The sequence below is a fragment of the Nothoprocta perdicaria genome, unplaced genomic scaffold (assembly GCF_003342845.1).
Source record: "Nothoprocta perdicaria isolate Ctin4 unplaced genomic scaffold, notPer1 scaffold_194, whole genome shotgun sequence".
Lineage (NCBI taxonomy): Eukaryota > Metazoa > Chordata > Aves > Tinamiformes > Tinamidae > Nothoprocta > Nothoprocta perdicaria.
The window spans coordinates 1321982-1346776 of record NW_020455138.1 but is presented as its reverse complement, the minus strand read 5'-3'; the positions used below and the strand labels follow the sequence as shown (position 1 = coordinate 1346776).

General features: G+C 40.8%; 1 protein-coding gene across 6 annotated transcripts in view; it reads left to right on the top strand.

Moving 5' to 3' along the window:
* The window catches only part of MEF2C (myocyte enhancer factor 2C), a 116097-nt gene that overhangs the window by 56010 nt on the left and 35292 nt on the right, over positions 1 to 24795 (top strand). For all 6 annotated transcript variants that reach the window (XM_026037246.1, XM_026037244.1, XM_026037245.1 and 3 more), the window contains one exon: positions 1494 to 1697. In XM_026037246.1, coding sequence (XP_025893031.1) covers positions 1494 to 1697 — 204 coding nt within the window. The remainder of the gene's footprint in view (positions 1 to 1493; positions 1698 to 24795) is intronic.

The following is a 24795-nucleotide window of genomic DNA, read 5'->3' as shown; positions in this document are numbered from 1 at the left end:
AGGTTGCCTTTTCTAAGGCTTGGCCCGCTGGGATGCTAAGGCTGGGGTTGCAGTTAGCATTAACTTGCATTAGAAAAGCGACAAGAGAAAACAGCAGCTCAGCAAAGCCTGTGCAGGGAAATCTTCTTGCCGCAGCCTTAAACCAACTGCAGAGCTATTACCTAGGAGCAGTTGCAGCAAGTGTGGCATTAGGCRAACTTGACTGGAAACTTCACTAGATGACAAATTTGGTTAATAATAAATAACCTTAGCAAAACGGTGTTTTTTATCRTAACTGTTTATATTACTAAAAATTGCTACAGAAGYAAATGGATGTAAAAAWAAAACCACAAAAAATCATTGTGTGTACTTAACTCTATAGGAAGAGACAGGAAAGGCAGAAAWKATTTCAGCTATACAGTTTGTTTAAACATCTCTTGGTAGTTTCCTATTGTAAGCCACATATCTCATTGAAACCTGTAAGCTGGTGTAGAAAAGAGGGAGGAGGGAAATTATTCGATGTGCAGGTCGTTTTTTGTCAAAAGAGTCCCCATGGAAAATAATACTGATGGACAGGTTATAGAGATGACTTCTGTACCGCCCAAGTTTTGCATAAAGTTTCCGGGCATTAGCTGCCTTACTGAGAACTCTGCAACACACACCTATTTTTGCCTGTGTAATATGATCGTGGTCTTTGCACTAAAAAATGCCAGTGCATATTTTTAAGCATCTATTTTGAAATGAAATAAATGCTGCAATGAAATAAATGCTACAGCTGTGTATAGATAAAACTTTATCTCAAGATGTTATTTGCTGACGAGCAAGACTTTGCTCTTCATTCTTGCTTTAGRTTTTATGTTCTCAAATGAGAATGTGAAAGCAAAATAAAATGTTGGACTCTTTTAAACTAGACAGTTCTTCCAAACTATCAAGAGTTCTTCCAAGCTATCAATTCTTTACATAAATTCTGCATCTCTTTTACTCTGATTAAAATTCTGTATGAGAATTTCCCCTGCTAAAAATCTGGTTAGCCAGGATTGGGCGACAGGAAGAAATCAGTCAATCACTATCAAAAATAGGAACTGACTGCACCTTCTGTTCAAACTTCTTACAATTGCAAATATGAGGTACAGCTTTAAAATATTGATGGGAAAAATGCATGCAGTGTAAATATACTGTCGAAGAAGGGCAAAACTCTAAGAATTAAARGGTTAGGGAAAAAGATGCAGCATTAAAAGTAGATACAGCTACTTAATGAAAATGTAGCTTTTACTTGTAGCTTGATTTTTATGCAATGAGGATTACATATATTTCCTCAATTATGTAACACAYACAAATGCATACATATATTGTATTTTGGAACAAAATTTGTATTTATGGACTTCCCTTCTAAACTTGCTCTAGTCAGGGACTGCAGCAGTTGTATTATATTTCCAAGAAAAGAGAAAGGGCTACAAAGACTGACTTAGGGATTTTTGATGGACTTGTTTGTTTGTTTTTTTTTCCCTCTCCAGGTGACATTTACGAAGAGGAAATTTGGGTTAATGAAGAAGGCTTATGAGCTGAGCGTGCTATGCGACTGTGAGATTGCTCTGATCATCTTYAACAGCACCAACAAACTGTTCCAGTACGCCAGCACTGACATGGACAAGGTGTTGCTGAAGTACACAGAGTACAATGAGCCGCATGAGAGTCGAACGAATTCGGATATTGTGGAGGTAAGGCTTTGGAGGACTCCGCTTCCACCTKCCTCCGGGGTGGAGCTACTCAGGGCCAGAAGCTTGATGGTGCCTTCTCAAGGGTCTCAACAATATCCGAGAGGTGACCTGGTGGCAGGAGAACAGAATGGGGTGGAAAAGGTAGACTTTGGGGGGCGTTGAGGTTGTGGGAGACGTGCCGAAGAGCAGCAGAGGTTGGAGGCAATTCCTGTATTTTGCGAGCTGTAGATTTTGTCCCACGTGCTCGGCAGGAGTTCCCGCGCTGGCGGCGGCGGCTCCTCGCCCTCTGCCTCTCTCTGCTGCTCTGCCCCGGCCCCTGCCCCGGCTGCCTCCTCGCCGCTCAGTCTCTCCCTTGTGTCTGCGTAGCTGCGGCCGCCCTGCTCCCCGGGGCGCCTGGCACACGCTGACCCCTCACTGCAAAAGCCAGCTGTAAGGAACTGAGAAATACAGCATAAAAGATGTGGAGGAAAAAGATTTAGAATCACTACTCCAAGGCTTTTTTTTTAAAAAAAAAAAAAAAAAAAAGGTTTTTTTTGTTTATTTACAGAGATAGTAGGTTACAGTTTAACAGAACTTAAGAACTTCTTAGGTAAGAACAGAACTTCTAAGCCACGCCATCTAACAAATGCTTTAAATCCCTCTCATACAAAATGCTGCTACTAGTAGTATAACAATAGTATTATCAGAATGTTAGAAATCAGCTATAATTACAAAAATATATCTGCGCTATTAAATACCACAAGTTGTATTTACAATTGCTGAAAAAAAACCCAGCTTCTAATATTTACAGAAAAGTCAGTTTAATATCCAATCACATTAAGACTCAAGTCATGCAAAATAAATGAAGCTTTTAAGGATTTTGCTGCAATAGCAGAACACCCAGTAAAACTTTAAAAAAAAAAAAAAAAAAAGGCTTGCAGGATTTACAGAAGTAAGCCTCATTTTCAAAACATCTAAGTCATTAGGCATCTAATGACAACATTTAAAAAAGCATTGGAAGAATGAGGTCTTGTGTTAAAGATACAGAAATCAATGTAAATTCAGTCCTGAATTCTACTGAATGACCTGGCCTGTACATTTAAATTACTCTTTTAAAAAGTAATTACATTTTTTAGAAAGTGTTGGTTTCAGATTTTTAAGTATCTGGATATCTTTAAATTATCATGTAATTTAAAGTGGTAGTGATGCTTTTGGAATCTTCCCCTGGGCTAATCATATACTTGAGTCTCGCAATGGAAGAAATGAAGTGTATAAGTTGCATGTGAAATCCTTCTGATGGAGCAAACATACTGTTTATAGGCATCAGATGTCACAGGCACCATACATCAGCAAGACTGTAGCCCAGGCATATATCTCTATATATATGTATCACTTTTCTATCTATCCTTATGTCAACACGTGGTATGATACTGTTTTGCTTCCRTCACGATCTCGCAGCACAAGGAGAGGAGATACTGACAGCAGTACAAAAATCTCTGCGAGTTAGGACGAGAAGGAAAGTGTACGATCTCTTCCTCCTCTCCATCATCATTTTTTCCGCTCTCAGTTCAAATCCTCTTAGAAAGAGCAAGCCTTTCCTGTCACCCGAGGGATTTAACCCTCTTACCTCTGGTCAGCCCGTGTCCTGTTCAGCAGAACACCAGTGCTATCCCCTAAACAATCCCCTGCCCTCCCTTAGTGGCTCAAAGCCAGAATACTCTTAACAGGAAAAGCTTCCTGTGATCTCTTCTCTCTTTCCTGCAAGCTTTCTTGTGGGAATGGGTAATCAGGCCTCTGGTTAGGGATTTAGAACATGCCTCACACTGAAAGAAGACTTAGGAGCAGAACTCTGATTGAAAACCTAACATTGCAAATGTCTGTTGGTTTTATAACTTTGAGATTTTCAGAAAGAGCATTTTCTGCACCTGCAAAATCCTTTTTCTGCAGGAACAGCGGCCTGGCTAGATGAGGCTGATAGGCAATYTTGCATGCAAATGTGTAATTTTGTGGGTGCACTCAAAATTCAGTGGGCATCTCTTTTCTTTTCACTCCTCTAGAGGCAGCCGAATAAATGTAGGTAGCTGAAATGTGTATTACTTAAAGGTAGCAATCTAGTGAACAGCAGCAAAGACCAAAGAACAATTTTTTTGTTTCTCGCATATGTGTTGCCAGCTCTGAATTAAGTCATTTGATTGTTTTGGTGCTCTGGGCTTTGGTATTCTGCTTGTAAGGCAAAATACTTGTGCCAGTAGGCCAGCTCTACCRGTACCATTTCAGGAGCTTGTGCAGGGTGTAGGTTTGGAACAAGAGTCTCATATTAGCAAAAAAAAGACATGTAATTATCATGCTGTTACTTGATAATTAACATGACAATAGGGGAAGCAAGCCTACGAAAGTATGTGATCTGCAAGATGGCTCGGCTCTTCGTGTAGTTGGGATGTATTTTTAGGCACAGGATATAAATCTGCCGCACATTTAAATATTTAAGTTGATCGGTTAAACTGACTACATTACACATATTTGCCTTGTAAGGAGTCCATTTTTTTCACTTTCAGACCACTAGACTTCATGCTTACAAGGTCTTAATCTTGTTCAGAGCAATCAACACTCAAACCTAAAGATTACATGAATTTTCCTGTAGTGCTGGTTTAACTTGTTAAGTTTATTAATCAGAGATTTTCAATCTTTTTTTACTGGGATTAATTATGCTGAGCATTTCTGAAGAAATGAATCTTGAGGCCACAACTTATTTGAAAGAGCAGAAGACACACCAGGTTATATATCTAATAGGCATTACACTGTTTTTCAAGGGGAAAATGTCTTGAGATTAATTTTAATACCTGTATGACTGAAAATTGAGCAAAGCTATCTTGATCCTGATTACTGTAGCAGATGTAAATGGAGTAGTTAATATTAAGAGAATTTTAAAGCTCTTTGAGTTCAGTTAATGGTTTTCTTTGAGCTCTTTTGGTTTAATGGTCTAAACAGATAACTTAKGACTTTTTTTGCATGTGTGGTAATTTTATTCACATGTAGTATCTCTCACTGAAATTGTCTTTTCCGGTTCTCTCATTCACAGTGGAATCACTTGACATGTATTTTGGAATCACTTGACATGTATTATGATCTGAAGAAATCTGAAGATTTCTTCAGATCATAATAAATATCTACCAACTGAATATATTTCAGATATTACCCAGTAAATACACTTAGCAGTGTCTACTGGTAACTAAAAAGCATGATGGACAATCTTGAAGGAGGAGGGAAAAAAAAAAAAATATATATATATATATAAAAATATATATATATATATTCAACACTCAGGTTTGTTCATTCTCAGCAAATGTGACAATTATTTTGAATCTCACTGAAATCTTTGTAGAAGTTGTATTCTGTGTATTAGTTCTGCAAACAAAGGCTCATTCTGAGCCTTCAGTTTAGAGTTAACTGTGTTCCTAAAACTGAAGCCTTTATGTCCTTACCCACCAAACCACTCACCCCACAATCTTTCCTTCAACCTCGCTTCGGTTAAAAAGCACATGGTGGTTGCTGGGATATAGTAACTTATTTTAAGAAAGAGCAGAATCTGTGTAAGGTGTACTTGCTGTACCCATGGACACTGAGAGAAAAAGAAATCATGTTTATGCTAATTTCCCAGATCCATATGGAAATGTGGAGAACCATATACTTTGTGAGCAGCTGTTATTGAAAATTCTGCCACTAGAAGAGATCTAATTCTTTACTTTAAAATGGGAATATATTTTCCCTCATTAGAAACTCTTGTAGCATTTAATACATTGCTTTTAGGACAGAAGTAGTGTTTTAACAACTACAGTTCTGTCTTTAGAAGTTTGTCAGTAGCTCCATTTACTATCTGCTTTCATAGAAAAAGGTTGTCTTATAGGTCTCCCACTTAACATTGTCAGTGCAGTTGCATAGGGCTAGGCAAGAATTTTTTTATTACAGTGAGGAAAAGATGAGCAAGAAGAAATGCCTGAGTTTTCTGACTGATTGAAAGTGCATTATGCTCTTTGTTTGTTTGTTTGTTTGTTTGCAGTCATTTAAAATAATGAGGCCAGATTCTCCCCTTATTTCTGCAAAAGAGAAGTAGCTCTAACATGATATATTTCAGTGAAATTTCACAGTTACACCGCTGAAAGTGAGAAGAGAATCAGACCTTGGGAGTTGGAACTGTTCTTAAAACAGGGGTTACTCTRCTACTTTATGTAGTAAGGATTTTAATAATTTTTTTTTCTAAAATAAAGGTTTAACAAAAAGATTTTAATCGAGATTTTATCAGCCATCACCACAGAACTAAATTCAACATGGCAGATTTCAAAACATGATAATATCTTAAGATTTTTTTTTGATTATATGGGAAAACCAAAATGCACAGAAAATTTTGAAATTTTAATAGATTGAAAAAGGTAATGGCTCTTAAAATGTACTGCAATATAGTGATAATGAATAAAATATAGTCCTACTTAATTCACTTGATTTTCTTCTCTCAACATCCAATCTGTTCATCTGTAGTGAAAAATAGTTTATAGATGCTCTTTCTCCTCAGGAAGCATAGGACTCTCAATCAGAAATGCCAGCTTTGGGGCTGGATGTTAGTTTTTAATATGTTTTTCCTTTTTTCTTTTTTTTTTCCAGTGCATCACCACACGTAGGAAACCTTGCACTGTTCTGCTACCCAATGCACAGAGCTTGGTGTCTTCCATAATTCTCAACGATTCATTTTATTTGCCATTTTTTACTCTTATCCTAACTAAATATAATACTTGCTGCCTTCTGAGGAAGGATGGGAAGAGGTTGTCACCATTTCACCATTTGCAAAGGTTCACATTTCATGATAGACACCAGCTTATCATCTGTGGCTGCTCTAACTTCTCAGGTCTAGTGCCCTTGTCCTCATTTATTTAGCTGGGCCAAACTCCTACTACTTAACACGGTCTGTAGTCTGAGTAAATATGTGAGACCTAGTAGATTCAGCTCAGCTAATACTGCCGAAGCACTGGACGTCTGCCAAAAGGAGCTCAGTAAGGACATTGCCTTTTGGCTGTAAGGGGCCATTTTTTAGACAAATCTTCAGCTAACCCATTAAGTTTTTTTGCCAATTTAAGGCCAAATTTCCTGCTTGTTTTCTTTCTCACTGCCCTTCGTTCCTGCCAGTTTTTTATGTCACAGCACCAACTACTTTATGCTTTAGCAGATCTCTCATGAGTTTTCAGAACGCCCCATTTTTGGTTTTATTTCTTAGACACTCCAATCTTTGCTCATGCACGTAAACCATTCCCCCACAGCTCACTAACCACTTGATCTCTCAGCTCTTTTCAGGCTTCCAATCCATCAATTTGTTTGACCCTGCTGCTCTTATTCTCCCCCTTTCTCCAACTGGCTTCTGTCCCTCTGCTGATTCAGTGGTCACTGCATTTAACTCAAGTTCTCCTATTAGGTCAGCCCTTTCAAATTCATCCCATCAACCTTCTCTGCCGTTCTCTGGCGCGCACACATCCACCTCCTCAGTTCCTCTCTGCCAAACCACTAATCACTGGTAGAGAGAAAAGAGGAACAACACAAACTTCCTCCCTTTTTCTCTTTCCTAACTGAGTTTCATTATACATATAAACCTATGGTTCAACGGTGATCACCTCGCAGATCTTCTCCAAATTTTAGTTCACTCCTTAGAACTTCTGCTTTGCATGCACACACACATCTCTCTCTGATCTTTGTGGCTGTCCCATATCTCACAAGAACTCCTCCATGACCTGAGTGTTTTTGCCTTTGCTGAAAGGTCTCTCTTGCTATCTGCCTTTGACTTTATCTTTTTCTGGCATCTAATTTCAGCTGTTCCTTTATTTTTCTAAATCAGCTTTATATCTAGAAAGCAATCAAGGTTCCTCGTATAATCTTTTACATAGAGAAAGGAGTCAGTACGTTGCTTCAACAGAACCTCACGCTCATTTGGCTGCTTAAGTGTTATACATTGTCGCACTTTGTGTTTTGAACCTGAGTATCTGTCACATACAGTATGCCCTTTCACCGCCTGCTCGCTCACCTTCTCAGAAGTAGCTGTGTTTTGCTGTATTCTAGCACATAATGAACAAATGCAGGTCATGTCGTGAAGCCCTTTCAGCCCTTCTTCAGACATGGTGCACTAAGAACAGGTTATGGTGGGACTGTAGCATGATTCTCCATGTGAAGCCCATCAGGATCATTTTCAGTCCTAGTCAGTCCATTTTCAGTCCTTATCCATCAAGTAATATTTAACCTACTCTTACTGAGGAACATCTTTTTACCAGTTCTGAGCTTCTTTTCATCTTCACATTTTTGGTCTCATCCTTCCTAATCTCTTACTGCTTGCACTGCAGCACTTCTTTCTTTCTTCCATCTTTCTGTTGCGAAGAGTGTCAAAATATTGTTCTCTGTCTCTCCAACTGCTTCTTTATTCTGTCTGATAGGGACCATTGGTCAGAGTTGATGTCCTCCATCCTATTTCCCCCTTCCTTTTCAAATCGCACTTTGAGTGATCGCCTGCCCTTAGTAATATTGAGAACTTCRCCAAGAATTAACTGCTCCAAGCTGCTCATCAAGAATTAGCTGCTCCAGGAGACTTTATCCTAGAGTTGTTGTGATGCTGCTGCTAGTTGGACCTGGGGGAAAAACGGTAGTGCTAATTTGCAAACATAAGTCCCAATTTTAAATAATTACACAGTGTAGGTTCTTTTTTAAAAAAATAATCAACATTTAGCAGTCTTTTAAATTCCAAAGGGATATACATCTAGCTCTAATAGCTCTAGTAATGGCTGATTAATTTACCTATTGCAGAGTGTTTCCTCTTCCCTGGTAAACTCCTGTAGTTGGAGAAGAAGAGTAAATTGAACGTTRATGGAAAGATCGGTGCCAATTGCAGCAGCGTTTTCCATCAGGAGAAGGAACTGAGTTTGTGGAAATGTGAAATTCYTACCATGTATTTCACATCTTTCGTGTTTTCCAGCACACAGAGCTAGCTTTGCATGCTTTAAGATTACGATGCTGGGGAACAAAGCAATACCAAGTCATGGAGGTGCAGCATCTTATCCCATCGTTTTTACAGGTGTGTAAAGRCCTGTAACCCTTGTAGGATTAGACACTTGGCGGGGAAGTTCTGAGTGAGATGAAGGGGAAAACATCCCTTCTATCAATTATTTCTAAAGGTCACAGAGCTAATGACTAGCTGGGAGGTTAATTAGATTCTAAAAGCCTCTTCATATCAATTAAGACTCTTATCTGTATATTTGTCATAAATAAGCCCCTATATCTAAATGTACTCCTTTTAGAGAAAAGGGAACTGTTGCAGTTTGTTTAATTTATTTTCTTCTCTTGTCATCATAACATAATACTGCATATAAACAAGCTGTGAAACACATATCAAGCCAGCTCTTCAGCTGTTGAAATCAGCAGAATTCTTAAAGCTACYATGGGCTGAAGATCTGGGACATTGTAGAAAAGTAAGCCTGTATGTAAGAAAGGTTATTCAGGGTGATCTAAAGACAGTAAAGTCTATTGGATAGTGCCCTGAACGAGGACTCATGAGACTTGGATTTTATTAATAGCTTTGCCAAATACTGTTGTGTGACCTTGGACAAGTCACATCTCCTCCTAACGCTTCAGTTTCCCTGTCTGCAAAATGGGGATAGCAAGATTGATTTCCTTCATAATTTGGTTGAGGACCAACTGGTTAAAAAAAAAAAAAAAAAAAAAAAAAGCGAGATGCCTGGCCAGGGTCAACTGGCCGCAGAATTTTGTTTTAATGATGATTTAGGCTTTTTAAATATTTGCTTCTTGTTTCACTTTTAGTAAATATGAGCCAAACCGTTATTGCCAACCTCATGTATGACAAAATCATGGGACTAGCTTCAAGGACTTGAGCATTTCTTTAATATTCCTTTGGTCTTTCTTTGTTTACCTTCTGGGTTTTCAAGCTTTGTAAGACATATTGTAATCTAATGTCCTCAGTGAGCTTTTCCTATATTTTTCCTAAACGTGGTTAGTAGAAAAAGATCTTGGGAGGAGGGTAAAATCCAATTTTCAGAAACATTTTTTAAATTCTCTATTTTATCAATTTTGCGTCTTTTTAAACAAAAGCTTATAGTCTTATGTAATCTCATTATCCAGACTTTGGGCCTTTAAGTAAATAAYAGCTATTACAAGACCTCAAGAAAAGCTTCAAATCTGTAAAACTATGTTAGGCAATTCTGTTCTGTCCAAAGTAGGCCCTTGGTGGGACTGCTGTCCCATTCACTGGGACTGCCCAAATTACTCTATTACATCCAGTAGATAAAAATTATTCTCTTTCTCCTGCTTATCCACACAAGATTTTGACCCCCTATCTTTCCATCTGCAGGTAGTCGTGTAAGCTGTCCYGGACACTCAAGCTGTCCTGGATAACTGCACAGGACCCTGTTGCTGTGCACCCCRCTGGTAGCCTTGTGATGCTTTATAGACTGTAAAAAGAAAAGTAGTGGGTCTGAGTTTGATACTATGTATTTATTTTGAATATATTTCAGACTGATCCAGTATGTGAAAAAATCCCACACAATGCATTGTTTTCTCTTGTAAAGAAATGGCCATTCTTTTTACTATGACTTATCGTTAGTAAGGATTTGGCTTCATGAAACATATTTTGTAATCCTAAAGTATCTCAGATGAAAATGAAGCAACTCACTTGATAGATTATTTTTCCGTGATCTGGAAAAAGAGAGTAGGGACAGAAGAAAGTAGAATGGATGTAAATTCAATTGGAGTGAAGCACTTAGAAGAACAAAAGCTGCTTTGGAGTAAGTTTTGAGGAAACTCTAGACTTCCTAATTTAGATTGATTGAGGATAAGTCCTTAGCATTTGTCAGGACTCCTTCCCCTCCCYCCATTTTATTTTTCTGTTCTTACTAATCAGCTAAAAATATTTTAATAACTTAGGATTTGGAAGGGGAGGCTGTTGCTGTAAAAATGCAATGAGAAAGAGAAAAAAAGGTGCAAATATAAGAGTGTTGCAAACTCTTATTCATGATTCTTTTCTTTGTCAAACTAGGGGCTTAGGTCTGTATTTCTTAGAGCTAACACTATTTCACAGATGACTGTTTCTTTCTCCAAAACATGATATATCTGGCGGAGAAGCTGGAAAAATCTTACATGTCTGTGTAACATTCTTATAACTTAATAGCTCCAAAGTTTTATCCCAATCTAGTCATTGGAGAATGTTCTTTGTTTTTGTAGTCACTGTTTCACATAGTAACAGCTTGTTGTATTTTGGTCTGTTTGCCAGAGGGTAGGTTTATTTTTAAATCCCTGAACTCTGAATTTTCTTTATTTTTCCAAGATTGGAAGCAGCTGAAACGCCTGGAGATACAGGTTGAAGGGCTCGCTTCATAATACAAGATGGGAAGCCGTATCCCCTCCCCCTTTTGTGTTTTTCTTTTTTTAATTTTTTCCTAACAAATGTCTCTTAACTGATATTTGTCTAAAAATAGAAAACTGCCTAACTAAAAATAGCTTGGCTCTCAGTCTTGCCAAGGAAAATGGAGAGGAATAGGCGTGGAATAGAAGGCTGAGTAATCCGGCTCTATTCATTCACAGATCCCTTTGAGAATGCAGGCGATGATAAAGTGCCCTCAAAAAACCACAAGCCTGACTTGCTCTCTTCAGACTTCTAGGTGCCAATAAACATTTTAGCCCAAGGATGTATTTTTTTTTTTTCCTCAGCGATCGTAAACACTTTCTGAAAGACAAGGCTTTGTTTCACAGAAGCTGACATGCTGTCAAAAATAGCTGACTTTCCTGAGGTCCTTTTTTTTTTTTTTTTTTTTTTTTTTNTTTTTTTTTTTTTTTTTTTTTTTTTTTTTAACTTTCCACATATTTTTAAACTTATTTTCAGATGAGCACGGACTGCAACGTCCTGTTAAGAAATACCGTGAGATGTTACATATCTAGTGTGAATGAATGAAGAAATAGATGCTTTTCATTGATTGCACCCTTATGACTGCACCCTCGAAGCTTCCTGGGTCACTAAGGAAAACTTAGTACTCTAATTCTGCGTAGTAAAAGTGAACGAGTAGACAGCTGATTTATTTTGCTGAGAAATCAAACTATTTAGCTGAGCTGCCATGTCCGCCTTGTGTGGCACTATGGTTTTTATATCCCACCGTCCCTGTGGTGTGGTGGCGTGAGCTCGGGGTAATCGTAGAAGGGAGAAAAGACACCAGGAAGGGTTGAGCTTGTTATTRGAGGGAGGGCTGTTTGTTGTTGTTCCGTGTTGGAGTTTTTTGTTTTTTGAAAACCTGAATAACCTGGTCAAACACAGCGACAGGGTGTGGAAATGTCAGCACAGTTCACAGGGTTATTTGGGCCTGCGTATTGTTTTGCTCAGTTCCTGTAATGCTGCTTGTGATAAGGCTCTGGAGACAAAGGACGATAATTGATGGAAGGGGACTTAAATCACTCCAAAAAGAATCAAGGTCCTTGTATTCGGGCACATTGACTCTTCTGGGCTTCTTCCTCCTTGTAAAGCATTTTGTCTTCTTGCATGTTGGCCCCCTACTGCTCTTCGTAATGGAGGCAGGCCACAAGTGATTCCTTTATGCAGTACACAGGGTGGAATTGTGTCTGTGTGGTGTATTAGTAATTACCAAGGCTGAATTCCCATATTGTAGCCTCACTGCAAGCATGGAAAAATAGGACGCACTCCCCTGCCTTACCATTTTCAACCTAGATAGCGAGCTACTTATAGCTGTGTTCCGGAGACAAAGGCTTTTGCGAGCAAACCCATTTTTCATTTTCATCATTAAGACATCCCTGTTTTGTAAGGTAAATACAAAATGWGATTATTCGCCTGAATTCTTGCATGGGAGTATTAATCAGAAGTGTAGAGATACCCTGTCTTGCACTACTCACAGCCATCTCTCATGCAAACTGCTCAACTTGCTTTTCCTTGAGGACCTCTTTTTATCCTGGGACCCCGTAACCTGTCAATTGCCCTCAATCAAATGAGTTTTGAGAATTGTACGGCACTGAGTTTCTTGTAAAATCAGCAAGTGATGCACAGTTCATACGCTCACACGTGAATAAAGTTTTTTTAGTGTTTAGTTTTTTAGTGGAAGTGCTTCCAGATGTGGGCCCTTAGCCACTGCTCATAGGTGGCTCATTAGGTAAGAGAGTCCCGTGCTGTTAAAATGCTAAAAAGTGCCGATATGTAAAGTCAAAAGCCTTTATGTTTAATTAGAGCTCTGCTTTAAAGCCCAGGGTGGGCAATGAGAGTTTCTGACGGACTTCAAATCACTAGGTTAGGATTCCTGGCACAGGCATCAGTCGTGCAGGAGGTGCCATCCTCAAGGAGCAGGCGACAGCGCGAGGGTCCTATTCCTCTCGCAGAGAAAGGAAAACGTGCCTCCCTTCCAGGCGGGAGGAACCGTAACCAGCTCCGTGGGGAAGGAGGACGCTGCACCCGCACGCACGGAGCTGCAGCAGGAAAGGCCAGGGAGGGCAGCACAAAAGGTGAGGCCGGCGCTGCCTCTGCCTCCGCAGCTCCTGCTGCTGCCGGGCCGGCATCGGCAACGCGGCCCTTGCGCTTCCAGCCGGCACCCGGTGGGATCTCTCCTCGCCCGCGCCGCGCGCACACGTCGCTGCCTCCTCCGGAGACGCTTTCCCACAATTTTTATAGCTCTGGCAAAAGTTCTGTTAAACTTCAAAATATGCTGACTTTTTTGTTTTTTCCCCTTGTTACAGTAAGCAGATAAAAATTAATTATTTATTTGGGTACTATAAAATTTGCATCCATCCTTTATGTATTATGTAGCTGATATTGATTCAACTCCATTTGGGTCTTGAATTAAGAGAGACCTCTATGTGTTCATTTATATAAAAGACAAACAAAATTAATGTAAGTTACCAAGTTTGCAGGGCTATAAAGCCTCAAACACATATGCTTTTTTTTTCTCTCTGTTTTTAATAATCAAAATGTAGCAGTCAGTTGTGAATTAACATGCATAGTCCAGAACTGATGAGCATCCATGGTAGCTAGAGGTGAAATATCTATTTTTTCTGAAAAGAAAACCAGTCTTTAAAGAAGGCTTAAATCAACTTTTTTCGTTACATTATATCTTGTAAACCCACAACTTGAGATTGTTTTGCTTTCCTTACTTAACTTTGCTATGGCTGTTTTTATATACAGTTGCCAGATAACAAAGGAGGAAATATACTATTAAAAGAAGTTGCATCATCTTTATTTGAAATGGTTCATTAATGCTTTTGTGTGATAGAGATTGGTGTTAAACGGAAAAAAAATCTTTGATATATTGAATAGGCTTGCATTAAAGAAAGGCTCAAGCCCATTTATTTATATCATCCTGTGTGATCTATAGACAACTATAATTACATTTTATAGTGCACTGTTATAAAAAATGTGCAGGCACTTTACTTTGGGTTGTTAAAGTATACGTTTATTTCTTTGATCAAATGTTACAGCACGCAGGCTGTTCAAAGAAGGCAAATTATAGAAGAGTCAATAAGAGTATTTTAAACAACACACAGCTGCTACAGATTGATTCAAAAGAGATCAAAATCTTGACAAAGAGGCAGTTCCTAATGGAGTGTATGGTGTTTAAAGTATATTTAGATTACTACAATAGAATCATGGCTAAAACATGACCAAACATAAAAACACATAATTTCTACTTTTCACATATACTTATAATCTAAGGCTTGGTTATTACAGATCTAGCATGTTCAAACACATATCAATAAAATGGAAGCTTTACACCTCTGTCACCAGGAGTTTAAGTTAGTGCTTTAGCATTTAAGCTGTATTTTTGTAGCCTATATGAAAAGCAGCTTGCCTTCTTGGATGTCATTTTTCCTCATCCCACATACATTGTTTAACTTTTGAATAAAAACTCATAATTGTACTCAGTACTTTCCATCCTGTATCTGAAGGCACTTTACATAGGTGACTAAACAAAAGGCTTTAGGGTCATTTAACCAAAAATCCAACCTGGAGGCACAAGCCTGGTGAGGGACTCTGCTATTTGATCTTCGAGATTCCTAAGTGCCTGTAGCCCAGTGCTCCTGCAGGACTAACTCAGTCTGGCTGTAAATGGAGAGTTTTCCCCGTTTAAACCCCCAAAGATCTGAATCCATGAACGAGATACCACTGGCAAGTACACTGAGCATGCTTAAAGGCAACACACAAAGACAGCATCAGGCTTTTCACACAGAAGTGTCAGAAAATACTGCTCATGGCTGTGGGTTATGAAAGGTTATGAAAGACCTCAGCTTCATTCCTTTCTTAAAGATTTCTGATTTTCTCATGTATTGATTTATTTGGAGTCTATTTCCTGGCTCCTGTTGCATAGTACCAGAATCTTCCTGCCCCCTGTACAGGAAGCCTCAGATCCTAACACAGTGTGAATTCCATTCTGGAGGTCAAGTGCCTAAACATTAAATATTACCAGATATAGCTTTCTAGGTGCCTAAATCCTAGACTGGACCTATTCCATAGTCCTTTCTTGTCACAAGATCCTTCCTTGCAAGGAGGGAACTGCAGCCCAGCAGGGACTGTACCTTTATGCAGCAAAACAGCCTAGCAAGGAGAGAACATTCCTTGTTGACTAATTTCTTACTCTGTCTTTAAAGAATTGCTTCTGTTCCCAGTGTGGCTTAAAAGCGTAAACAGGTGTGCTCTTACTTCTCTGTCCCTGTTTGTCTTCATTTAGAGCTCTCAGATGCTGGCAGGTGTGGGGGATTCTGCCTAATTGGCTTCATTAGCCCAACCCTTGAACTCTTAGGACCCCTGCAGAAAACACAATTTGACAATTCGGGCTTGACCTGCATCATTACTAAGGAGTTTTGTTTTCTAGCAGTAAACTCACCTGGCGGTAACGTGGCAATGCCATAAATCCCATGAGGCTCTGCTGAATATCCCTCCCGCCCAGGCTTATAATGTTCCAGCCTGCCCACAGCCAAGATGCTTCAGGCCTTGAGGTAAACACTGGATCTTTGAGGGTTGTAGAAATGTCTCGTGTCTTTCCCACAGACTAAACTTTATATACTTTCCCTGGGATGAGCCTAAGAAATCCTCCTATTGCTTTTGTATAGCTTTTTAAGAGGAGAAAGGCTCTTAATTCCACCGCTTCCTATACTGAGAATGATGGAGCAAAAGAGCTGACTGAGCTGACTGTTTTGCAAGGTGCTTCCTACTCTTCTCCCTGGCCTGGGTGCTCTCTATGAGCAGCAGGGGTAAAAGAAGCACGCATCCTTTCCCACCCCTGCTGGTTAGTGCAGGGGTTGTGTCTACCCCAGGCAGAAACAGGAATCTCACYAGCCTTTGGATAACAGGTAAGGGAGCTGTCCTGGGCTTTACTGGGCAGCTTCTCATGGCTGAAAAACTCCAGGCAAACTTCAGGACTTCCAACTTGATCCAACACAACTGTGTTGTTTGGACTTAGAGAGTTTCTTATACATCTGTTGGCTTCTTCACAGAAAGAGGATTGTAGCATTACTGATTTTTATTGATGTTTTAGTTATTTGGGACATTGCTATTCCCTTTTGTTCCTGTAAGTGTTGGGTTAAAGCATGGATAAAATAAATGAAGATTTTATATCTGTTTGCCAGGTGTTTGTTTTCTAAATTTTGCTATATTCAGAAGCAAGGCCACATGTGCTTTTAGATAAGTTCAACTATTATCTTGTTACAATCTCTGATTTCCACTTCACACTAAGCTTCTGATTGGTTTTAAAAATGAATTTTCATATTTAAATGTAAAACAAGTAACAAATTTCCTGTAACATTCCTGTATTATTCCACTCGGCAGTCCTTAGCACTCCTCTAGGTGTTGCCATACTGAAATATTCTGCAGGAGCTTGGAAGAAAGGCTTCAGGTACCATGGCAGCAGGCATGTTTTAGGGAACAGCCAAGATAATGGCATAGGTTAAATATCTTGGTTTTCTTGGTACAGTTTTGTTGATGGGAAGTCTTTACTGCTCCATCCCTCAGCTGCTTCAGGCTGGTTGAAAACACCAGMATGTGTTACTGGTTCAGTCTGTAGTTTTCCCTGATTTAAGGTATCCTTAGCTTTTGGGAGGAGTTGCTGTGRAAGTTCAGTGGCACCTCTGTGCCCAGAACTGCAGTGCAGAGGGCTGAGGTGACGGGGAGTTGTGCTTGGGGATCTGTACGTTTCAGCTCTTTATTAAGTTAAGGCTTCATTGCAGTGCTTTCTTGTAAACAACTTGAGCATGTTAGAGAATAGGTCAGAAGGTTATGGGCTTCTGGGCGCTTCTTTCAGATAGCCTCAAGCTGGTAAGGATTTATGTGTGTGTTCCCCCTCCCACCCTGGGAAAAGCAATCTCCAAAACACTACCCATGTCCAAGACCCAAAGCACTGCAATAAGATAAATCACAAAGGAGGTCAGTTCTTTAAACCCAATGCAACCCTTAGCTGCGCTGGGTTTGAGGTTCCCAATTAGAAAAGCTCCTGGTCTCATATGTAACATGGCTCTACAAGGGGGACTTSAGCTTTCTGAGAAACAGCTGTGGTAGCTGAAGCTGTTCATTCCCCCCAGCTGCTGCCCGGGCTCGGCTGGAGGTTACCCCCTCGGGAGGAGGGGGAGAAGGAAAGCGTGGCCCCGCTGTCACTGTGCAGGGTGGGCAGTCCTGGGCAGCAGGGCCCAGCACGCGGCTCGGGGCGGCAGCACGCGCTGCAGCCAGGCTCGTGGAGCTCGTGTCRCAGCCCTCGCCCCTGTCTGCAGCCAGTGCCTTAGTGCAGGTCGCGCACGTGCAGGGGCGCCTCATGCCCACCTCTGCCGCGCACGTAGGAGAAACTAAATGGGCTGAAACCTTGCACCGTTTGCCCAGGTCCCTTGCAAAATTAGGGGGCTTGAATTGGGACATATTTATAAGCCCACARAATTCTAATGGGGGCTATGTTATGGTTAAAGGCTTGAGGATTTGGGGCATTAATGCTGTGGCAGGCCAATGTACCACTTCTTTACAAAACTATAATTTTTCCAGTTTTACAGTGAACAGCCCCATAACCCTAAAGGGAAAAACAGTTTTAGCTGGCTGTAGAGGCAGTTGAAATGTCAGGAAAAAAAAATATGTACAGCTTTTCAGTGGGCATATGTATATATTCTTTTCTCCTATATTTTACCCTCTCAGCCATGACTTTCCTAGCATCTTGGTAAACTCTGCCCTTAGAGCCTCAGCTATGGTCAGATTTATCTGAAGAAATCTTAAATCTGCCTATGCCACTTCTGCTTTCTTAAGCAATGATAGTAACTAGAAGTTGCCCCATTTTTCTAGTTTTCTTCCTTCCCACAGCACATAAACAGAGTACTGTGTTGTTGAGCAGACAGTAMGTTAACAAATCACAGCTGCAGCAAAGGAGTTAGTATTTTGTAGTTAGTATTTGGGGTCCATCTGTCTAGTAAATCAAGATTTTTTCTTCGAATTCTTTCTTTTGGGAGAAGGCTAGGCCTTCCTCAAAGAAAGAGCACGGGGACAGAAGCACCCTGCCTTTTCAAGAAGCTGTGCTCCAGGAGAAAGAGCAGATGCCTGAAGGAYGGGTTTTCCAGAGCAATTGTGCAGCTAGGAAGTTTGGTTCAGCTCCTCTGACTTTATCACTCCTTTGGTTAATGTCCAGATGAGATATTTAAAGGCTTCTAAAACTTCTGCCTGAATCTTRCAACTCTTGTAGGAGAAGAGCCTGCTTTTTTGATAGCCATTTGATAGCCTGCTTCCCTGTTCTGTGGAGAMACGTCAGTAAGAGGATGCGTGTGTATCATAGTCTTAGCAGCTGCTTAAAGATGAATACACTTTGCACAAATGTTTCTGGTAAATAACAGAACTCGCGTATATTGTTGAACTAACAGAAACAAAACAAAGCCATCTTAAATATGAAAGCCTGCACTGAGTCATCTATTTTCATAGTTAAAATTGTGGGCCAATTTTTCCTTTCAAATACTGCGTGCTTCCTCTGAGCTTAGTGGAGGGAGATAGTTCCTTGTGCTTCTCCTTGGTCAAAACTTGACTGTATCAGCAGAACAGTGAGCTGATGGTTATTGCTTTGTTGCTATTTAAGGCTGCCATCCTGCAAAGGAACAGGAGGCTACAGTTTCAGGGATCTAACTTCTCATTTATTATAATTCATCATTTTTAAAAAGTATCGATTTGGGCATTTTTTTTACCAGTGGATGAAACGATTATACTTTTATAAAAATAAATGTGAGTGTTCTGCCTCTAAAAGGAATGGCCATTCAGCAATATTTTCTCATTGTCATATTGGTAGTTTGTTTGCAATAGCTTGTAATTTGATCAGCTGTAAAATAAATGTTCAAATTCTTCAAAAGAAAAGTCTGTTTGTAACATTGATACATGCAAGATTTTTATGGGAGACCTCCAAAGAAAACCCAGGTGCTGAAGGAAGTGGTGTTCTTGTCTCCGTGGGTGGCATTTGCCATGCTGAGTCAGTACTGCACCAATTCTGTGTTGCTAGAGGTGCTCTGTTTCAAACAAAATGCAAAAGCAAAATGTGGTCATCGTGGATTCCGTGGGCCTGTGGTTAAGGAAGAGGGTGTCTGCCCCATGGTCTAGCAAAAATTCCATTCCAAGGAGCTTGCATCCTATCTTAAAATTGAATTTGTCTAAATATATATCACGTCTGCTCCTAAAAACTTCATTGGCTAATGTGGTTGAGAGAAGTTGACTATATAATCACTGTAAGATGATGGTGTTTTAGTGATCTGTGAAACAATCCTTAAATACAATTTCAGGATCTCTTTGGGATTTTTTAAAACATAGTGTTCAAAATATCTGCCAAATATAATTCCTATTAGCTGGTATTCTTTAATGACTTCTTGCGATTTAAAAAAAAAAAAAAAAAAATCTGTAAAATATATGTTACCCTGTATGTTACGCATCTCAAGTATTTGGAATATGGCACTTAGTTCCCATTTATATCATGGAAAAAGACCAGCTGCCTTTGAAATAGTTAATTGTTTCTGCAGCCATTTATATTACACCCTACATATTTCAAATACTGTRTGTTTGAAGAGATAGTTACCCTGATGTAACAGACTTGGTAACACCACTGTATATCTAGAATAACTCCACTGGTGCCTTTACAGCTGTTCCAGATCCAGCCAAGGATTTACACTAGTGTAAGTGAGATCCGACTTCAGCCTTGTATTTGTGTATATGTCTGACTAAATTAGACCCCAAAGAAAATGTGGAGGGCAGCGCTCCATCTAGAAGGCCTAGGGTCAGCAGAGAGCGGTTATAGTTAGACCAACCTAGAAAGAGGGAGGGAAATAACAAACAACTTGCTGGGTGATCACAGCATATATTTTTAAATGGCCTCATATTCCCTAAAGGAGAGACGACTCCGTTAAACTACTGTAAAGTTTATTTAATCCATGTATTTTCTGTGTTTGGCAGCAAAACCTAATACTGCTCAAATATACCATGCCTCACCAACATCATCTTCTATTTTAAACAAGGCTCCTCACAATTTTCTTTACGGTGTGTGTGAAAGCCAACTCAGTCGATATTGCTAACAGAAAATTTGGCCTTTTATGTATTTTCTCTACTGTAAGTTTCTTGGGGCAAATTTTTGGTAAATGAGGGGCTGGCKCTGTGCTCTGGCCAAGGGGCAAGGCTGCAGCATGAGGACCCAAACGCGGTGTCCATTTCCTGAAAACCCCTGGTTTGAAATGAGAGCACTGGGCTAAGTGTTTGCCCTGAAACAGGTTATGTGCCTGGCAGAGTCTGAGGATCAGGTGTTTGACTCGCAGACAATTTACTTGCACTGATAAATGTGTCGTCTTTAAAACATATATATCCAYGGAATAGCTCTGCTCTAAACCTGCTGATTTTGTGCACAAGGTTCCTGACAGCCCCTCTCTGTAGTCATCGGGGATTTTAGCCCAACAGGGCATAACTTGTGTGATTTGGAAAGTGTTTGCAGGTTTTAAAGAACCGCTGTATGCAAAACTCATTTTAATAGGCAAAAGATTGCATTTGATATTTATTTTTGACCAATGTTCTGAAGGAAATTTAAAAGAAAAATCTTAATGCATCTGTAACTTTTGCTGTGTCAAGGTGGTGACGATCCGGCAAAGCTGCAGTCAGAAGTAGGTCAATGTCGCGCCGCCGCCGCTAGGTGCTAAGGCAGGCTCCCGACTCCGGGAACGGGGCTATGGCGTGGAAGAGGCGCGCAGCCGCTCCGCTCGCCGCCCGGCTCAGGCTCGAGCCTGGCGGGTGATGAGGCAGGAAACCCCCCCATGCCGGAGCCGCCCAGGAGCCGGCGCGGCGGCGGGAGCGGCGCCGCCGGGGGCGGGTCGCGGCGGCGGCGCGCGGCCATGTATGGACACGCTGCGGCCCGGCCGCGCCATTGGCTGCGCCGCCGCCCGCACGCCCGCCCGCCCGCGCGCGACAGGTGCCGCCGCGCTGACAGGTGCGGGGCGGCCCGCGCGGCCGTTGCGGCCGTTGGAGCCGTTGGAGCCGTTGGAGCTGTTGTTCTGCCGTGAGGCAGGGACGTGGGCTCCGTCGGTAAGAGAATGTCACCCCTCGGTGACATCTCGGCGGCCATTCTGGTTTATTAAAATAGACACATTTGCACATTCACTTGGGAAGAACAGGAGTATTTTGCAGGTCCTGTTAAATAATCATGAACGTATGTCAGGGTATTTTGCACTTAGGAGCTTTCCCAGAAATACCCTGCAGTCCTGTGCCAGCACGCTGGGCTGGGCAGCTTGGCTCATGAGGTAGCCCAGAAAGGGTTTAGATTGACTGCTATGTGATCTCTCTATCTCCCAGATCCCTCTTCTCTTGGTGCAGTTTCACACAGCCAGAGTTGCCCTGCTAAATTTAGACCAGGGCTAAASTTAAAGCCCCAGCAGGTGGCAAGAGCAACCAGCAAGGAAAGGGATGCCTGGCTCCTCCCAGGGCCCTGCGGGTGTTTGCRGCCGGGTTTACCTGTGTCCGTCCAGCTGCACGCCTTCCTTGAGCTGCCCAGAGACCTCAAGCATCTTTGGGGGGGGGGGAAAGAAACACATCTCAGTCCCTGAGCACTTTCAGAACCCAAGGGGCTGATTTGTTCTACACATGTATTGCAAAATAGTGCAGATATGTGTCCTGGCACCTGGCTGGAGCCCAAGTGGAGAAGAGTAGTCTGACCTTTGCAAGTGGGTCGCAGCCTCCTGTCCTGAGGAGCTGGCAGGGTATATCCATATATAAATGCTCCCAACGCACTGGCTGATCGCTGGAAAGCAAGGAGAGGCAGATGTTGCTGGCAAAGGGTGCAGGCATTATTTGGTTTCACAAGAGGTGTGATTAGAGGAGATGCTTGGAGGAGGAGAGAGTGATGGCTTGGCACGCGAAAGTACGAGGCAAATCCAAGCAGAGGGTTTGGGTGGTGTTGCGAAAAGCGCGCTTATCTCTGTGCATGCGAAGGAGACCGGCGGACGGGACCAGGCAATGGAAATTTTTTTTTCTTTGAGACTTCAGTGGAAATAAAATAGTAACAGAAAGGTTAACATGTGGTTATAGGCATACAGCTATTATATAAGCCTTGTAGCTTATTTCAAAAAGAGTCTAAACCACAAAAGCATTTTATAATTTCTACAATGGAGGTAAGAAAGGCTCCATTTTTCAGGGTTACTGGTATACATCTTTTTTGTCTGCAGCTTGTTAGATAACAGTAAGTGTAATAATGTTTTATCTGATTCTCCTAAACATGCAATTAAAGTACATTAGTACCAGCATACTGGTTTATGTTCATTATTAAATGTAAAAATCTAAGAAGCCTGCATTAATGGAACATAAAATTTGAGTTTTTTAGTTGCACAGAAGTCAGAGAATTCAGATGGACGGTTCCCATAGCAACCTATCTCTTCCTCTTTGTGTTTTTCATTTCAGTGGAATCTTTCATTACTTGATTGCACCATACATTGTATAGTGCAATTTCATCATAAAATTTCATCATTATATAACTGTGCAAGAGAAGAAAGTGAAGGTTGTCTTCACTCAACATTTCCTAACTTTTTGCTTTCTGTGCAACAGAAACATTATTGATGCTTAAAGGAATTGGGTCCGTGATTTAAAGGTGTTTCCGGTTTTGGGAGAGTCTTCATCAATTTGAATGGGTGCTTTGGAATGACTATCACCAACAAAGCAATTGAACAGAACAGCATGGCATTCCTTTCCTTATAGCTGGTTGTTGTCTGCTTTGCCACATGGATAATGTGGCTCCAGGGAGCAGGCGAGACCAAACCATTTTTGGTTTACTGGAAGATTTTTCCTATCCAGATACTGAAAAGAAAGTGATGGTGGAAAATGGAAGGCAGTTGGATTTCTGGCAAATCACAACTGGAGCGGGGAGGGATTGGTCATGACTAATAGGATTTTCTGTTAGGGGTTGCTTTGGTGGCTTCTGTCAACATGGCAAATTTGGGATTAGCAAAGCAGACTAGCAGTTTAAATTTCTCTATATTAGAAGCTTTGATTCTGTGAAGGTTAAAATTGGTGAAGGTGAAGAACCGATGAGATGGTGCTTTTCATAATATCAGTGAAAGTAGTAATTACCCTTGGTATTGATGAGGTCTTTAATTCAGAGGTGCAAAAAGTGGAACAGAGACAAGTGGCTTTAAAACTTTTTGAGACTGACTGAGTTGGTTTTCATGAGTTGGTGATCAATGTGAGCATTTCTAAGCCTGAATATCTGTGTCCTCTCGAGCCGTAGAGTGCTGTGGAGATGAATTCCACAGGAGATGAGCCTATCCAGAAGAAAGGGTGTTCCCCTCCACAAATGGGAGGAAGCTAAAAAGTATGATAGAAGAAAGTTTTGGAGCTTCTCACCTTGAATTTCTGTTCCCTAGTCTGCTGGGTAAAGTAGTGCTAAAAGAAGATAATGCTGTAGCAGCAGAGGATGGCCTAGGAAAATGAAAGGCATTTCCTTCTTAAAAGCCTTCAAATTGTGTTAATTTTCATTGCCCTGATAAAATCAGACCTGGCTGATAGTACCATATTTTTTGCTTTTGTAGTGATGATAAATTTTGCATGAAATGCAAGTAAATAGTTGTTTATACTTCATTTTTTCTGCAGCCAATATGCCACTAAGTCAGCATTTCTATGCAGAGATTTATAGAGCGGGATTCAGGCTAAATTGCTGGCATATGAGATTTCAGCCAAAGGTTGTTTTCCTTTAACCATATTGTTTTTCAAATGCCTTGGTTGATTTTAGTTTATTGGAGTCCAATATAATTACTTGTTTAATTGCTTGGAAAAAGTAGAGCTTCCGTAGTACAAAAATGACTTATTTTCTTTAAAAATAACTGAAATCTGGCTTGAGGTTCTCTAGAATGCAGTGCACTACACAATTGGGTAATTTCATCCTCTTAAAAATCCCTGAATAGTCATTAAAGCTTTGGAAACCAGCTAATCTCCAGGAAGATGCTTTAGGTCTGGCTATTTTCCAGGGTTTGCAAGAGGCTCCAGCAGTTTAACGTGCTAAGAAATATGGCTTCTAAGTCCCTGCAACACTGGGTCAAAGACAAAGACTGTAGCCTGCTGAAACCTCCTTGGCCTTCTTAATGAGTCTGGTCTGCTCCAAAATCCAGGGTCAGCCTCCATAAGCTTGAGGTGATGCTGAGGGAAAACTGGTGCTGGGTCCAGAGAGCTCATGAATGAGGTTTGATCAGTTGGGTATTGATCCTGGCCCCTTCTGGTTGCATTGTATCAGCAAGTAACATGTATTGTTGTTATTAAATATAGCAATCAGGATTCTTCTAATTCTGAGATAGAGGCTCAGTAGTGGTGTGGAGGAGAGCAAAGAGTGAAATAATGCATTAGGACAGGCAAAATTATTAGCTCTGTTTTGAGGAGCCTGAGATAATGGGAGAGGTGCCTAAGTTCACTATATTTGTACTGAATACCACAAGTACCGCAGTACTTATTGCACTTTCAGCCTCCTCTCCTCAGGACAGGAGGACTGTTGATGTGCATCTGTGCAGTCCTTTTGTTTTCGTCTGACTCTTTGAATCTTTGTTGAGAGGCAAGCAAATCTTGCACAAAGGTAGAGGTCTCGCAGGC